General features: G+C 36.1%; 1 protein-coding gene across 2 annotated transcripts in view; it reads right to left on the reverse strand.

Moving 5' to 3' along the window:
• Window positions 1–220: 220 nt before the first annotated feature.
• LOC126262810 (uncharacterized) overlaps window positions 221–19,046 on the reverse strand; it is a 162,113-nt gene continuing 143,287 nt past the window's right edge. The window contains exons 10-13 of one of the 2 annotated variants that reach the window (XM_049959652.1): window positions 11,413–11,597; window positions 11,021–11,166; window positions 3,226–3,561; window positions 221–411 (exon numbers count right to left, since the gene is read on the reverse strand). In XM_049959652.1, the coding sequence (XP_049815609.1) occupies window positions 3,255–3,561; window positions 11,021–11,166; window positions 11,413–11,597 (638 nt within the window). In that variant the 3' untranslated portion in view covers window positions 221–411; window positions 3,226–3,254. The remainder of the gene's footprint in view (window positions 412–3,225; window positions 3,562–11,020; window positions 11,167–11,412; window positions 11,598–19,046) is intronic. The other variant, XM_049959654.1, reaches the window with a different exon arrangement.

The following is a 19,046-nucleotide window of genomic DNA, read 5'->3' on the forward strand; positions in this document are numbered from 1 at the left end:
TTGCATTGTAGCCCATATTGTGGAATTAATGGTCATGTTTTCCTAGATCATAGCCAGAGGACATACTGCTTTAGTACTGAGAGACCAACAAACTATTATAGTCACAACCAGTAACAGATCATTCTTTGATAATGCACAGATCTTTAACAGAGGCATACATTTCTACTTCCAAATAAATCACACAGGTATAGTACAAAATTTATTTCACATTATTCCTTAACATACAAGTTTAATATACACATACAATAAATAATATAATAAAAATAGACAAATTTCTCTTATAAATAATATACAGATTGAGAGAACTTTTTCAGCATTACACTTATTCAACAGTTTGAGCTAAAAAGCAATCCTGACCACAGGCTGTAAATTTTCATGATTTTTATAGAGCGTGGTCACTGTGTTCTGCATCTAGAAACAACATATCTCTGTTAAATTCAATTAATTTGAGTACACAAGATACATTAACACTGTTTCAAATATTCCAATTATTTAAATGCTTAACTGTTTTCCGAGTTAACTTTTACTGTGATATTATTTATTAACATAATTCAAAACACAGAATTTTTCATGCACATCATTTCACGTCTTTGTAAGGCAACATTCTTAAAAAGCAAAATATACATTCTAAGATGAAACACACACTTCAGTAGAGCTTCCAGGCATATTAAACTGTCACATGAAACTGAAGCCAGATTTTTAAAAATTGAAAAGGTATTGGGAAACAAATTATGCGCATAGACCTTGGTGTAGTTCACATATGAAGCCAGCTAGTGGGAAAATGTGCACCACAACTGTTTCCATCTGGCCTATACATTCCACAGTGCACTAAATATTTAGTGTTAATATTCACCCTAACACATGTATTTTGATATGTATCTGCTTATGACAGGGTGGTCTGGGTGATGAAGGAAACTTGCTAAGTGTTATGCACAAAAAGACAGTTTGTACACAAATTTTTAAAAGTGAGCTGGAAGCAGAAAGCTCATTCCAAAAAATGTGAAATACACCTCAATGTTTCCAGTTGTTACATATAGTGTGTGTGTGTGTGTGTGTGTGTGTGTGTGTGTGTGTGTGTGTGTGTGTGATTTTCTACTTTACAAGAATACCCTTTGGCCAAAAGCCAAGGTGTGTAGCAATCTATTTGTTATGCCTGCCCGCAACTCAACATCTCTTCTATATGGTGAGTAGCACTCTATCCTTTTCGTAATATTCTTATAAATGAGTATAATTTATATGAATCGTATTTTACCGAATACATCAAACAAAATCAAACAGCAGTCTGTGGAAGTGCCCTCGTGAGTTGATAATTACTAATAAACACAGATCATCTTTCAAAATTTGTGTTTTGGATTATAAATTGAAATTTCAGACAACAGCATGTTACTTTATGCACTTGTAATCTAAATGATTTCAAACAGAAACTTTAAATTTTCTGTCGAGTGTGAAGAATGCCATACATGAACTAAAATCATGTAACACTGATACCAGCATTTACTTTAATCCATAGTCAAGTGGAATAAGTATGCCTTCAAAATGCTACAGGACCTCCCACTGGAATGCATTTTGGTATTTTAATGACATTGATGGTAAGTAGTCTGTAACAAAAAGTTAAGTTTATCCACACTTGTTTGTGACGAGATCTACAGCATTTCGTAACAGATGCATTAGGCAGATACTTTACCTCTGAGATTTAACTGTTACTGACATCAAATCATGTTGCTAGTGGTATGGTTAAGTACAATGAATGAAGATTAAATTGTCTTGGTATGATTGAATCAGTTGTGAAAGACTGATTAAGTGGCATCTCTACAATTAGAATTAATGTCAAAGAAGTTTCTAAAACCTGACAGTTACAAAATTAGCAAAGTTTATAAAAAATTACCAGATAGCATGACAACTCCAAACTGTCCAGTTTTAAATAAAGTATTTTTAAGCTACAAATTTTCCCACCTTCTAAAAATGGAATTCTTGAATGTGACCAAACATTCTTACTATTCTGAAAGAGAGAAGTGATTGCCATTCCTGTTTGAAAATAGTCTGCATGCATGTATGTATGTAATGCATGCATGTATGTATGTATGTATGTATGTATAAATTTTCGCTGATGCTGTCTTTGTAACTGTGTTAATGTGGATGGCACAAAAGACAAAAGGGGGAGGCATGCTGAAAACATTTAACTAGAAGTACAATTGTGTATTATGTAATTTTCTTTATTTTATCTAAGGCTATAACTTTTTGCCATTTACTGTATGATGTGAGCTGTAAATTTCTGTTATCTTTTTACTTCTGACTTATCACACAATGCAGCTGACAAAGGATCCAACTTGATGAAATGTACTGACTGCCATGTCATCAAGTTTATTAGGCAGAGGTTTTGGTCAAAAGGATCCCTTTGATGCACAACTGCAAACATGAAGTGAAGACTGTCACTACCATAGCTCAGAACAACAAATGTCTGCCATCGTTGGTTTCTTTAATTGCTGCACATCCAAGTGCACGAGAGTTTTGTTGTACATGGAACAAGGAAGGAGAATTCTTTACTTTAAATGCATCTGAGCTTGTCATTTTCCTTGCCTGTAATTTGGAAAACAGGAATTCTACTGAAAGGAAGAAGCTTCATCTGTTATGGTGTGCAGGTGTCAAGTATTTTAATATAAATGTTCAATAAGGTGAATATGGGAATGGTTAGAATAGCAAGAACACACAGTATTTTAAATTTTATTTAAGTATTTCATATTGTATGTAATAGCGATAAGCAGAGTACCAGATTTCATTATAGATAACAAACCATGTATACAGCTTTAAAAAGTCAATGGGCTTAAACTCTTGCAACAGGTAAGGTTAATTCAAACTGTTAATATGCAATAAATGATGTTATTACTGACACAGTTAAACTAATGAAGCACTGTAATTAGTGAAGCAATGCAAATAAAGACAGGTTTGCAAGAGCACCTATTAAAATACATTGATATAATGAATTTTATTAAAATTCAATAATTAATGCAAGCCAAATATGTTGTGTGTTAAATAACTGGAGCAGTACTAATTGCAAAAGCATCTGGCATTTACAGGCAGCTCAGAAGCTTTGTTTTATCCTTTTTATTTCAGTCCTATATTGTAACAGTGCTGTGTTGAGCTTCTCTCTTTGGAATCATAATTCAAAATTGTTAGTTCTGTTCCACAAATACAACAGTCATCAGCATTCAAACAACATATAGTCACCTTTCAGGAATAGTCAAGTGCAGACAGCTTTATATGGAAGAATCGCCTTCATCATGTGGTGGTAGTGATCTCGCCATTATTACAGCATGTGCTTCACATGGTGGTTGCATCTCCAGTGCAGAATGTGTATTTTCTGTCTGAGGTGACACTAAACTGAATGCAGTGTGATGTGTTGCTCTCCCGCCAGAATTATTTCCCGATGAACTTTGTGACTTGTTCTCTTTTGAACTTTCCATAATTACACTTAAAGCGTCTGGTCGTGGCATAATAGGAAATCTCTCAGCTTGTAAAGGTGTGCATCTTCCTGGTATTTTAAATTCTTGACTATCGGGAGGACTGTAAAAAATTTCAATATAAAGTAACAGCAACTGAAGTAATTTGTGCGATAAATTTGAAAAGTGAACATTATTATTCTCAACAGTTATCACATAGTCTAAAAAAACAACAACAAACTTAACAACTGGCAAAATACCGAGAACGTAAATGTCCTACTGAATAGCTTGAAATTAAACATAATAAATGAGACAACATGCTCACTAGTGCCCTTGTGAGTGATAAGGAGTGAGTTAATTCAGGCATTTATTCGCAGGAAAGAGAAGAATGCAAATAAAGACAGAACAGTTCTGCGGTTAGAGAAGGAAAAGTAACATGTCAACCATGGCTCTGATACAACACTCCAATCATTCACCCTAAATGCTTCAAGGAAGCCTGAAACTGGATGGATCAACAAGGATTGAAGTCCTTTTTTCCTGTATCTTAGTATGGTGTCAACCACTGCACCAACTTGACCAGAATGGTCTCACAAGACGTAGTACAGCTCCTGTAAATGTTTGCACATTAATTTTCTGCATAATTCCTCCTACTCTGTCCTCCACAAAACCTTAAAATTTTTCTGATGGGAAATAACTTGTATGGTCTGCACAATTTCCTATCAACAGAGTATAATGACAACAGTATTATGAAGGCAGTCACTTGAAACTGTTAACTTCTGATGCTGGGGGTATATTTAATATGTACTTCTTGCTATTATTTGAACACTGATATTAAAAGTTTTGGCTTCTAGTTAGGAAGAATGCAAGAATTTCACATATATTCCAACTTTCACAAAAATTCTCACACATTTGTGAGTTAGATTTTGGTATCATCATTTACATATTATGAACAAAAAAACAGAACTGGTGTAATGGTATGTGTCACATATCCACTGCTTGTATTTGTTAATTGTGTAAACTGGATGCATTCACCTCAACAAAGAATTCTGTGAATTATTTCTGATATGTGAAAACAAAGAAGAAATTTCCAACTGCCCCCCCCCCCCCTCTCTTTCAGCTTCTTACAAGACACTGGAACTTGAACAAAATAAATAAAATATCTTTTAAACAATGAAACACAAACAACTTTAAATAAACTGAATAATTCAGAGTCTTTGTCATACTTTCAGTTATTTTTTCTGAATGTGCTTTACAGCCATCATCAGCACTGCAAGAGGGAAATAAAAACAGAATTTGGGAAACATGAAACCATAACATATGAATGGAAAACAAGTAAGCAAAAACAGCTGCAACACATGGACAGCACAGTCACAACTTCTGTTGATTAACTAGATACATAATACTTAAATAACGGATAAAAGATACAATTTTTTGTGCCAGTGGTTCTGGTGGAATGAATGGTGCCATACATTTTACAAGAAAATATTTTTAAAAAGCAAGAAAATGCCAGAAAGTGCAGCAAAAAAATTTTATCCATTTGCTATTTAGGACAAATCATTTGATTAAAGCAATCTTAAATGCAAGAAAACATTGTGCAATGGTAAATTTCTGTATTATCAGCATTCAGTGTGCTCCAAATGTGGTGGCAAGAAAAATGAGCAGTGCTGCAGACAGTCCATCAGTTTTCACAGTGCTATGAAGCAACAGCTTGTGTTGATATCAGTGGGCTACGTACATGTCATTGCCTCTACAACAGTTCACAAAATAAGGACAGAGGCTAATGAAGGGAACCATACTGTAACTAGACACCACCAAAATGTACTCCAATACAGCAAATATTTAAATATATATATATAGACACACACACACACACACACACACACACACACACACACACACACACACACACACACACACACACACACACTACTGGCCATTAAAATTGCTACACCAAGAAGAAATGCAGATGATGAATGGATATTCATTGAACAAATATAATATACTAGAACTGACATGTGATTATATTTTCATGCAATTTGGGTGCATAGATCCTGAGAAATCAGTACCCAGAACAACCACATTTGGCCATAATAACGGCCGCCTGGGCATTGAGTCAAACAGAGCTTGGATGGCGTGTACAGGTACAGCTGTCCATGCAGCTTCAACACGATACCACAGTTCATCAAGAGTAGTGACGGGCGTATTGTGATGAGCCAATTGCTCGGCCACCATTGACCAGACATTTTCAATTGGTGAAAGATCTGGAGAACGGTCTGGCCAGGGCAGCAGTCAAACACTTTCTGTATCCAGAAAGGCTCGTACAGGACCTGCAACATGCGGTCATGCATTATCCTGCTGAAATGTAAGGTTTCGCAGGGATCGAATGACGGGTAGAGCCACGGGTCATAACACGTCATGCAGCGTCAAGGGTAACCGCAGCCATGGTCTCCGAGCTGATAGTCCATGCTGCTGCAAACATCGTCAAATTGTTCGTGCAGATGGTTCTTGTCTTGCAAATGTCCCCATCTGTTGACTCAGGGATCGAGACGTGGCTGCACGATCCGTTACAGCTATGCGGATAAGGTGCCTGTCTTCTTGACTGCTAGTGATACGAGGCCATTGGGATCCAGCACGGCATTCCGTATTACCCTCCTGAACCCACCGATTCCATATTCTGCTAACAGTCACTGGATCTCGACCAATGCGAGCAGAAGTGTCACAATACAATAAACCGCAATCGCGATAGGCTACAATCCGACCTTTATCAAAGTTGGAAACGTGATGGTACGCATTTCTCCTCCTTACACGAGGCATCACAAAAACGTTTCACCAGGCAACACAGGTCAACTGCTGTTTGTGTAACCACACTCCTCCATTATGTTTAGAAATTTACCATAGCTCAATATTTTCTTACGTTAACTCAATTACAGTGTTTATTTTGCACATGCTCTCAAGATGTACGGGTAAAAAAATGATCCAATTTTTTTGTTTGTTTTGGGTACATATACTCTTACGCATTTGTGTATTGACATCAAAGTTATAGTTTATATGGTTTACTGCATTAATCATTAAATTAAATAAAAGAATATAAAAACAATACAATGATCTAAAATTAAAATTGTGGGTCTGTTGATTTTACTACCCTATGCTTAACTTTTCCTAACTGTTTTTACATATGTATGTACGATGTGACTTGCAAGTGAATTTTTTACACTTTACTTAACTTTTTTTATCAGTTTCGCCACATAGATGACATCTGCCTCACTTTTCACTCCAAGGATTATTGTCTTCCAACGTTGTCATCTCCTCTTGGAATATGTACTCGTTTCCTCCTTTGCGTATCAATTAGCTGCTCACCAAGAGTTTCTAGGAATAGTTTTCTTTATTGTTGGGTGTTTGCTTTCCGTTCGGAGGTAAGTTGCCTTGCATAGCACCTAACAGTTACATGCAGATATGTCAATGGCATCTGAGAACACAACAATATACTCTCTGTGTCTGTCTCTTTACTGTACAATTCTTCATCATCATCATCATCATCATCATCATCATCATCTTGACTAGTATTTCCACAGCTGTTTGAGGCTTCCTTCTGGTGCCATCAATGACTTGCACTGTGATGCAGAGTGTTCGGTCCTTTGTGAAAGCAAATGTTATGTTTAAATAAGAGTCCTTGTCCGCAATAGTTTTGGTGGGACAGAATGCCTGTTTTTTCATGCAGGTCCAAACTTTGTGATCTGTCTCTTCATCAGCATTTATCCTGGTGTGCAGAGGGTGAAAAAGTTGTCACAGATAATATTCTCCCCAGTCAAGCCATAATACACATCAGTTGCAACCTACCCCTTGGTTCTTTTCAGGGGTGCTGCCTTGTTGTTTCCTGGTTTAAGGCTGAATATTCCATACATTGCTTGTTTCACTGTCACAAAGTACCCAAAATGTGAGCCATACGTTGCTGGTTTACTAGGCATATATGGGCGGAAGGAGCAGTTTCCCCCGAATGCAACAAGTTACTCATGTACAGTAATAAACATACTGGGAATATGTAATTTAGGTAATACGTCTACCCATTTCTCCCAAAAATCCCTTAGAGGTGCAACTCGTCTTGTTCTCCTTTTTGTAGTCTTGTCCCACAGTCATAAAATCAAATAACCCTTGATATCTTTTTGAATGTTTCTTGTGACATTGCAGTTCTGAAAATTGGGTGTCATTTGTATACATCGTATAAACTTTCCGCACACTCATTATGAGACATATATAAAACTCTTGCTAACAACAACAGACCTACGTAAGCAAGTAGCTCAAGTACATTAATTTTTTTCCACTTGTCTCCAACTAAATGTGTTCCTTCAACATTACAATGGGTGAGTATAATGTTTTCATTTGATGGAGGAAGGAAAAATTCAAAAACTGAGTATTCATTTGCAATGCTGTTCCAGTTGAGGTTGGGGTTCTGTCTTACATTCAACTGATTTATCCTTTGGAATCAGAACTGCACCGCTTACCATTTGGTATTGTGTCTTCTAGTAAAGATAAAGAGCTGCATACCGAAAGATAATCTCCGTCCTCCAAAACTACATCACTATCAAGTATGTTCAACAGTGTCTCTCCTGTTTCATCATCTTGGAAAAAGACCTTTATCTTGGGGGGGGGGGGGGGGGCTCTTTCAAAATATATGTATTTTAAAGGTAAGAAACGTGTGTCCAGACCAGAAATGAACTGATTTGGTTACAGGAAAAATCAATTACTTGTGCTCCTCCTTTCCTCAGAAATAGACATCCTATTGTTCCAAAAAACAGTGACTTAACTTATTTATCCTATGCTTTTGTACCTCCTTAAACCACTGATAGGAGCCCAAGTGGACCCCAGGCAGAAAACTGTAACTAACTGAACATAATTATCTTATGTTCTATTCAGAACAAATAAATACTTTATGGTATATGCTCTAGAGGAACAGCGTCCTCTGAAGCAAACAAATTGTTAATATAGTCACATGCTCAGGATTATAGTTGGATTTGCAATGGGCAACAAAAAGTTTAAAAATAACTGTAAGTACTGCTTATTTATCAGTTCCTTTTCATTTGGCCCTTTTTCTTGTAGCATCAAATCAAATAAATGGTAACTGTTGAAATCTAATTCTAGACACTGGGGCAAGGAAATTGTCTCTCTTGTAGAGAGGATTTGTAGTCCACAGAAATTCTACGGTCTCCCCTTGAGCTTTTAGGGCTCCCACTGTAATGAGAATGCCTAAAGAGGCATTTGTAGCACACTATTATATTTATTATTTTCTATTCAGGTATTTTGCACACCATTCATCATAAAAAATTGAGCCTTTTTATTAGTGCAATCTGCAATAATTTGTACCACGTTTGTCAATGAATAACTGAAAGCTTTGCTGACGAACTGATCAAGAGGTCAAACCAGAAGGCATAGTAATTACACTGTGCACAGTCCGTCGTGTTGTGTTTGGTGGGTCAACCAATAATACCATGCAGTTTTCCCATAGAGGCAATGAACACTGTTGTGTTCATTGTCTCTGTCATTTATTCACTGTCATTTCCACAGTCTTGTATGTCTGGAGTTTCCTCTTCTTGTTCTCAAGCATCCTCATTCTCAGAATCTGAACTTTCGACATTCATCTTCATCGTTGCTACCATTTGTTATTTGCATAACTTTCTCTAAATCCCTATGATTATCTAAATCAAAAGTTTTACCTTTCCATTTTGACACAACTACATTTTACAATGCACTGTTTCCATACAATTTCAAATCAACAACGCATGCTACAATAATTGAAAGCCAAAAAGTAGCCAACATTAAACTCTCACGATGCAGAAAATTTTATAAGACATGAACTGCTATGATGGATCCGAATGAACCCCAAGTTGTATTTTATTTTTTTTACAATTGTATTTATTGAACATTTTACTGAACTCTTATGGTAATAAAGCTGACTAAATTTGAAACACATTACAAAAATTTCTAAATTAGATATTTCACTCATAAAAATTAAAAAGTTTATCACTTGAGTCCAGCTGAACCTGTCATAGCAGTCTAAAGGTTACTGCACACATGCACATTCCATTCTTGACAAACTGAATATCGTCAGAATTTGATGTAACACTGAAGGTTAAAACACACATTGTCTAAAAAGACCTGAACAGCTTAAGAGGTACATTTAAGTGAATGCCCAAAAAAACTCAAAATAATTTATATTCTGTTAGGTTTCTTGAATAAGGAAGAAAATAAAGTCAATTGAAGCACTTTATTAAAACCAAATATTTTCAAGATGAGAGATTCCTTGTGGGGTCAATAGACCTGAACCCTCTTCCAAAGAGTAGTATCATTTTAGTAAAATTACTATGATACGTAGCTGTAAAATACATGTATCTTGTTTTTGACTGCTCTTTCTGATATTTGTTTAAGCACAGTAAATATTTGCTTAACTGTCCGTCACAATTCTTTTCAACAGCACCCAGTTTTGTTCATCTCAGTCCTTGATGTTTTTAAAATAGCTAATTACTTGTGTTCAATGTGTCTAACAGGTTTTAAATATTATGTGTGACAAATTTTATTTTTTCTACTCTGAAGTCTGACAGCCATAAAGCCTAAACCGGTTAGCTGTTTAAATAAATTAGAGTGTGACTGAGACTTACAACCTATCTTCTGGAGATGTATTAAGGTCAATAAATGATCACCTCCAAAAGTCCAAGTGATCCCGTTTCAACTCGTCAATTTGTCTATCACTAACATAAGAGCTGACTGCAACTATAATAGTGTGAAAGATGCAAAAGACAACTGATTATGTGTTAGGCAAACTCCAAACTACTGCTTCCCCACATATTTTGAGGCTTTTAAAAAAAAAAAAAAAAGCGGGGGGGGGGGGGGGGGGTTGCAGCACGACAGCATGCATGTCTGTTTTACCCGGTCCAGGGCAAGAGGACTTCAAACCACTGAAGGTGAGACTTTGATTACTGATTACCTGTCTCTGTGTGAGCTATGTTTTGTTCATAAAATGGAGCTAAACTTGTTTCGCACCAGATGTGACCAGCCATTTTTCTTCTTTAATACAGTGGAGTTGCAGAGGGGACAATACCTTAAGGAAAATGATGTGGACACAACAAATGGATAACTGTCTTACAGAGGTGCTTGTTAGGTCTGATTCGTTCTCCCCTTTTCTTCTATTCACGACACTTTTTTTTTTTGTGTAAGGCTTTTTGGTATATATAGGGTGGTCAAAATATAACTGACCACAAAAGTGTTTTCAGCATTCCTAAAAGTAGAGAAATCTTAGAAAAAAGTGTTTTTAGCATTCCAAAAAGCAGAGAAATCCTAGAAAAAAGTGTTTTCAGCATTCCAAAAGGCAATGAAATCCTTGCATAAACATCAGCAATAGTTGTTTCTAGTACATTCCACACAACAGTTGTTTCTAGTACATTCCACACAGAGCAGTTTTCCTGTTTCTTATTTAGACTAACATATTTTGCATCCAACTTTTAAACCTTTCAGTATGGTTTTATTTTGGCAACTATATGTAAGCCCCAAACAAAATTAACAGCACAAAAAATGTAAAAGGTGTTCAAATATACCTGGTGTCACTGCTGTCACTACTCAAAGGACCTCCTGATTTTCTATTTGGTGTTGATGATATCAAAGTTTTGGAGAACATCAGTGAGCAACATGTATCATCTAATACTCTGGGTTCTCCCATTGGTCCCCCAAAAAAGTCGTCATTCTGCAAATGAAAACCATTTCAAACTTCAATGTGCACACAACAAATGCACATAATGAATGTGCACCATTTAACCAAATCAATAAAATGAAAATATGCTGTTTTCAGATCTAATAGCACTACTTCAATTTCAAATTTGTTACTATTCCTCACAGCATTTTGTACTTCAGATGCACATGCCCACTTGAGAGTGAGTCTAACAGGCAGTACATAATTTGCAGAATTAAAATAGTTACAATCTCTACTTACTACAGATGTGGTTGCAGGATCTACAACATTTTCTTTTTGGTTTGTGGACTTTGGTAGAGCATTTTCTTTGTTCTCTGGAAATAGACCAGTTTCTCCTCTTAATGCAGCCGACAGCTTCACTGGTGAACTAAGTTGAAAATCTCTATCTTCGCGCTGCCTGTGAAGCTCAGGACGTAATTCATTCCCTGAAATTTCAGTGGATGACTACATATTAACACAACAAATCCACAACAAAAATGGAATTCTATGAAGTATGTTACAAGCACACATTCAGCCAATCAGTCTTAGGGCAATTTCAAAAATTTATTGTAGCTTATTTGCTGCAGTATTATCATGGTCTCAGCAGGAACTGTTTGTTCTCCCAAACTGCTGACAAAGAAACTGCTCCACTACAAATTATACATAAGGCCAATTACTGTCATGTACCATATGGAAACGAGGAAAAAATTAATGAACTATAAGATACAAGATTTTCTATCTATAAGGAAAATACTACTGCTTCTGGATAGTTACACTGAAATAAAACATTTTTCTGTCTCACTGTGACAAAAAAATCTTATCTGCACAAGGAGGAAGAGGCAGGGGTGGAACAAACATCTTTGTTTTCCATTTTTTAGCACAACTGCCACATATCTTATCTTCACTTTGACATTAAAGAGGTGAAATAAGGGACAAGTACGAAAGTCCATTCGCTATTTTCTTAGTGTTTTCATAGGTTCCTACGACGGTACTAAACTGATCTGTGCAGAGCGCCAAGTAAATCACTCCACATCCATTGGCTAGCTTTACTCTGGTCAAATTAACACTCCTCTAGCCAGCCTTTGACTTTCTACCTGCCTCGTACAGCAGTAACAGAGATAATGGGTAGCACAGCACTAGTCGGAAACTCCGACTTACTTGCAGTTAACCAGATCTGCTGACCAGTTCTATTTGTAATAATTGTGAATCACATGGCACATTTGTTTCCTGTCTTCACCACAGATTAAGTTCACGTTCTTTCACACACCATCACCACCACCATCACCAAGTCATGTGCTCACTATCCCACACCAAAATGAACAGAAGTGAACAAGACAACATTCTACACCAAACTTCAAATGTTCTTTCTATATAAGCCATACACGCAGACACAGTTCATACTAGTAAAGTATAGTCTTCAATAATAATAATAATAATAATAATAATAATAATAAAGCAGCTTGATTGAGCAAATATGAAATGAAGTTACACTGGACTACCTTCTGCTTCTTTTTTAGTGAATTGGGCAGTATAAATAACATGGAGTATATGTTACAAACAGTCTAACCAAATATATGTTTGATTTGAGTAGAACAAAAAAGAACAGAAACTTGTTTACTATTGAATTTGGGACTAACAACACAAGAAGTGAAACATTTAACATTTCTACTGCGTTAATCACAGTCTGGAGTTCAAAAGGATTGCTCTATTGAAGCAGTTATTTAGACATCTACTGAGCACACAAAAAATGTTAATGAAAGAATGTCACCAGTTAGGGTCTTCTGCAACTTACAAAAGCATTTTGTTGTTTCACTCAAAGTATTCTAAAAACAGATATTGTGTGTTTATGGGGTACATGACTCAGTTCTTGAAACAAGGTGCAGAACGTTACACTAGAATGTCCAGTTATTTACTATAAAATAATATCAGTGAATATACAAAGAAATTTTTGTCATACTAGAATGTTCAAGTAACACAAAGAGAGATGCATTATCATCTTCATTGAGAAAAGCATGATAGATGTTCCACATGGTTTGATGGTGAGCTCAGTATAGATCTCTTGCTTAATGTTAATGATGTACCATTTTATTTGAATCAGGAAACACAATCATCAATTTTTGGGTGTAATAAAAGTATTATTGTCATGCGATGTGCAGAAGCAGCAATAGAAAAAATGGTAAATGATGTTATTGAAGTTATTAATTTTTTTCAAAAACTGGACCATCTTCAATCTTGAAAAAACATACTCATCAAGTTCTGTGTTGCCAAAAGTACCCCACTTCCTATAGACGCCGTGTGATACATAAAATTAGAGTAGAAAGTGATATGTTCTTGAGTGTGCATATTGATTATTACAAAAGTATACCTGCTAAAATGTCTAAGTATGGCTGCTTTCGTCATTACAATTCTTATGAATGACTGACAATTTTGCGGGCATAAAAATCAGTTAAGTTTACACACTTTCATTCATTGATGTTATATGTGAGAACATTCTTGGAGTAATTACCCACTTACAAAAGAAAGTCTTCATGATACAAAAAAACAACAATTCAAATATAAGTATGGGTTCCACCCGTGTGCATCTTGCAGGAATCTGAGCAAGCAACTGGTAATATTAGCTACAACCACATGCACAATGCCACCTCAAAAAACTCTCTATCCTGCTCACTTCCTACTCCCAACTTTGACTTCCACTGTCCACCACCTCCCCCGTGTCACCTCACAGCTGACAAAATGTGTCCTGCAGATGTACTACAATTACCCCACCCTCCAAAACTCCCTCCCACAACCACATAGAACCCAGAACCTAAACAGACCCGACAAACAGTCAGTCACGAACAAGTAACCAATAACAGCAAATTGCCCAAATTTTAACAGTATAGTCTCTAACATTTAGCGAGGAGTGCCATCTTCCCCGTTTTCAAAAACGTTTATCCATTATCAAGAAACACCTGAAAAACATGGCTTTTGTGTATCACATTCCAGGCGGCTATGCACAGCACATGGCAATATTCCTAAAATCCCGATATCTAACAAATTTGAAAATGTTCTTAGTATCTTTATTCATTTCTGAGATACAGAGGTTCAAAATATCCTAGTTTTATGAGTAAAATACACACAAAACTGGTGTGAGGTGAATATGTAGTTTTTAAAGTGGCACAGCATGGAGAAATATGCTGTAAAGTGTCTTTGTTCTCATCAGAAGAGCTCTGAGTACCCCACTGTTTTAGAATGAAGCACATTCAAAATGTTTGTGCATGTAAAATCTTGTCTGAGGAGTAAAGTTAGTTGTGTGTTATTTCAATTTCACAAATGTAAACTATCAAAACTTTACTGACAAAATTCTTTTCACATGAGTGACACCCTATGCTGTAGCAGGGAAAAGAACGAAACCAGTGGAGAAATTCTCCTACTGGAGCACAAAAAGGGTGAATATGCTCCGGTTTAAAAGGCTAATTGAAAAGTGGGGTACAAGCTGCCTCATTTTACCTTCCTTGGCACCTTTAAAAATTTTCCCACAAATGCTCAATCAGCCCAACTTCTTGTCATTGCCTTTATCTCTCCCTGCCACTGTCTCCTGTCTCACAGCCACAGTCTCCATCATCCCATACTAATACTACTACAACTATTATTATTATTATTATTTCTTTTCTTTCTCAGACGTTATGTCTGGTTAAAAATGGAAAGTGACGCGGACCTTGATCAAGCATGACTTCCTTTTAACTGAACGGTATATGTTACATTGCATTTAGGAACTTCAGGGTAATTGAACATGTATCAATAATTACAGATTTCTGTAGTTGTATATATACGTTTGGATGTATCTGTATTGCATTCATGTACTGGTGGATATTGTGTGGTATGACTCCTGTAGTTGCTAGTATAATCGGTATGATGTCAACTTTATCCTGATGCCACATGTCTGACTTCCTCAGCCAGTTGGATGTATTTTTCAATTTTTTCTCCTGTTTTCTTTTGTATATTTGTTGTATTGGGTATGGATATTTCGATTAGTTGTGTTAATTTCTTCTTTTTATTGGTGAGTATGATGTCAGGTTTGTTATGTGGTGGTGTTTTATCTGTAATAATGGTTCTGTTCCAGTATAATTTGTATTCATCATTCTCCAGTACATTTTGTGGTGCATACTTGTATGTGGGAACGTGTTGTTTTATTAGTTTATGTTGTATGGCAAGTTGTTGATGTATTATTTTTGCTACATTGTCATGTCTTCTGGTGTATTCTGTATTTGCTAGTATCGTACATCCGCTTGTGATGTGATCTACTGTTTCTATTTGTTGTTTGCAAAGTGTGCATTTATATGTTGTGGTATTGGGATCTTTAATAATATGCTTGCTGTAATATCTGGTGTTTATTGTTTGATCCTGTATTGAATATCATGAATCCTTCCGTCTCACTGTATATATTGCCTTTTCTTAGCCATGTGTTGGATGCGTCTTGATCGATGTGTGGCTGTGTTAGATGATACGGGTGGTTGCCATGCAGTGTTTTCTTTTTCCAATTTACTTTCTTCGTATCTGTTGATGTTATGTGATCTAAAGGTTTGTAGAAGTGGTTATGAAATTGCAATGGTGTAGCCGATGTATTTATACGAGTGATTGCTTTGTGTATTTTGCTAGTTTCTGCTCGTTCTAGAAAGAATTTTCTTAAATTGTCTACCTGTCCACAATGTAGGTTTTTTTATGTCGATAAATCCCCTTCCTCCTTCCTTTCTGCTTAATGTGAATCTTTCTGTTGCTGAATGTATGTGATGTATTCTATATTTGTGGCATTGTGATCGTGTAAGTGTATTGAGTGCTTCCAGGTCTGTGTTACTCCATTTCACTACTCCAAATGAGTAGGTCAATATTGGTATAGCATAAGTATTTATAGCTTTTGTCTTGTTTCTTGCTGTCAATTCTGTTTTCAGTATTTTTGTTAGTCTTTGTCAATATTTTTCTTTTAGTTCTTCTTTAATATTTGTATTATCTATTCCTATTTTTTGTCTGTATCCTAGATATTTATAGGCATCTGTTTTTTCCATCGCTTCTATGCAGTCGCTGTGGTTATCCAATATGTAATCTCCTTGTTTAGTATGTTTTCCCTTGACTATGCTATTTTTCTTACATTTGTCTGTTCCAAAAGCCATATTTATATAATTGCTGAATACTTCTGTTATCTTTAGTAATTGGTTGAGTTGTTGAGTTGCTGCTGCCAGTAGTTTTAGATCATCAATGTATAGCAAAGGTGTGATTTTGTGTTGGTATGTTCCAGTAATATTGTATCCATAATTTGTATTATTTAGCATGTTGGATAGTGGGTTCAGAGCAAGGCAGAACCAGAAAGGACTTAATGAGTCTCATTGGTATATTCCATGCTTAATCTGTATTGGCTGTGATGTGATATTATTTGAATTTGTTTGGATATTAAGTGTGGTTTTCCAGTTTTTCCATTACTATTTTTAGGAACTGTATCAATTTAGGATCTACTTTGTATATTTCCAATATCTGCAGTAACAATGAGTGGGGTACACTATCAAAAGCTTTTTGGTAATCAATGTATGCGTAGTGTAGCGACCTTTGTTTAGTTTTAGCTTGATATGTCACCTTTGCATCTATTATCAGTTGCTCTTTACATCCTCGTGCTCCTTTGTTCTTCATTTATAATTTTGTTCTGTGTTGTATGTGTCATTAATTTCTGTGTAATGACTGAAGTTAATATTTTGTATATTGTTGGTAAGCATGTTATGGGGCGATATTTTGCTGGGTTTGCTGTGTCTGCTTGAACTTTTTAGGTTTCAGATGAGTTATTCCATGTGTAAGTGTATCAGGGAATGTGTATGGGTCTGCAAAGTAAGTGTTAAATAATTTAGTTAGATGTGAATGTGTTGAGGTTAACTTCATTAGCCAGAAATTTGCTATTTTATCTTTTCCAGTGGCTTTTCAATTGTGCGTGGAATTAATTGCTTGGGTGACTTCATGTTGCAAAATTATCACTTCAGGCATTTGTGGTATCATCTTGTATGTGTCTGTTTCTGCTTGTATCCACCGTGCATGCCTGTTATGTTGTACCGGGTTTGACCATATGTTGCTCCAGAAGTGTTCCATGTCTGTTATGTTTGGTGGATTGTCTATTTTAATGTGTCTATTATCTATTGTCTGGTAAAATTTCTTTTGGTTTGTGTTGAATATTTGGCTTTGTTTCATTCTATTTTCAATTTTTTTGTATCTTCTAAGTCGTTTGGCCAATGCTTGTAGTTTCTGCTTCTTTTCATCTAATTGCTCTATCGCTTCTTGTTGTGAGATCTTACCTAATCTTTTTCGTTTTTTGTCTGATATTTCATTTCTTATAAATTGTGTTAGCTGTCTGATGTCTTTTCTCGGTTTTTCTATTCTGATCTGTAGCCTGTGTTGCCATGCTGGTTTTGTGGGTTTCTTCTGTGTGTTGGTTGGTTCTGATCTCTGCGTAGTGTATATATTTAGTGTAGTGAGTGCTCCTATATAAACCAGTAGTTGTAACTCTTCCATAGTTGTATTTTCATTTATTTTGTTGTGTATGATTGAGTTGATAGTTTTTATTGTTGTTTCAACTTGTGGGTTATTTGGCGGTCTATGCAAGAATGGTCTAATGTCTGTATTTGTGTCTTTGTATTCTATATATGTCAGCTGAAATTTTTCTTCTATATATATAACATGTGTGTCACATCGTGTTCTATTTGTGCTTGTTCTGGTGGCTGTCTCAAGATTTCGTTTTCCTCTGATTGTTTAATTGGTGCGTGTTGTTCTTTGTTTGTTTGCTCTGGGATGTTTGAGTCCATTACTGTATTTTCTTCTTCTTCTGATTGCACATTATTTTGTTCCAGTATTTGTTGTACTTGTTGTTTGATGTTTTCTAATTCTGACTGGGGTATCCTGTTATTTTTGATTATTACACGGATCTGATCAGCTAGTAGTTGTTCTGTTAAAAATTTTAATTCTGGGTATCTGGTAATAAATGTTGTGTATACTTGTGATCTGTATCCAGTTGTGTTGGTTCCTAGGCTTGTTGCTTGGTAATAACAGAACATGAGGTGTCAATTAACTTCATCTGACCATCTCATCCTCTGTCTTTGTTTTCCTTCTAGGGTGGTTGCAGGAAGCATATCCTGCAAAACACCTCTATTCGGATTTAAATCATTTTCCAGTTGGCTAGCAGTGTCGTTACCATTGTGGACGGGCATAGGGTTCAAGCGTCGTCCCCAACCACGACGGCGCTTGTCCGAGGCTTCTTTAGTTCTGTCCTGAACCAACTAATCACACTAAAAGGGGGGTTAGCCCTATTAGTGGTTTGTTCTTTTCGTCGCCTTTTACGACTGGCAGAACATACCGGAGGCCTATTCTTTTTCCCGGGCCTCCACAGGTTTTGTTATTATTATTATTATTATTATTATTATTATTATTATTATTAGTAGTAGTAGTAGTAGTAGTAGTAGTAGTATCTCCTTTCAATGTCAGTATCTCCTCTCTTACTGCTGCTACTATCTCATTCATTCCTTCCCTTTATCACTGGCTCTCATTGACTTCCACATCCTCTTTCTCTTTATTCCTCCCCCACTGGCATTGTCTCCTCCTCTCTTTTTCTAGCACTGTTCTGTCACTGTCAACTTTGTTACACTGCTAATGTGTCCCTCTTTCTTTCACACCACCACTGTCTCCTTTTCTCTTTCCATATCACAATTACTGTCTTGTCTACTATCTTCCAGTATTTAATACTTTTTCATCTCTTTCCCACTACCACTGTCTCCTCTTCTCTTGGCATAAGGAAAACCTAACTTGTCCCCATGCCAAAGTTTTTGGGAAAATTTTTAAAGATGTTGAGGAACGTAGAATGAGGCAGTTGGTACCCCACTTTTCAGTCA

This window comes from Schistocerca nitens, chromosome 6, assembly GCF_023898315.1.
Source record: "Schistocerca nitens isolate TAMUIC-IGC-003100 chromosome 6, iqSchNite1.1, whole genome shotgun sequence".
NCBI lineage: Eukaryota > Metazoa > Arthropoda > Insecta > Orthoptera > Acrididae > Schistocerca > Schistocerca nitens.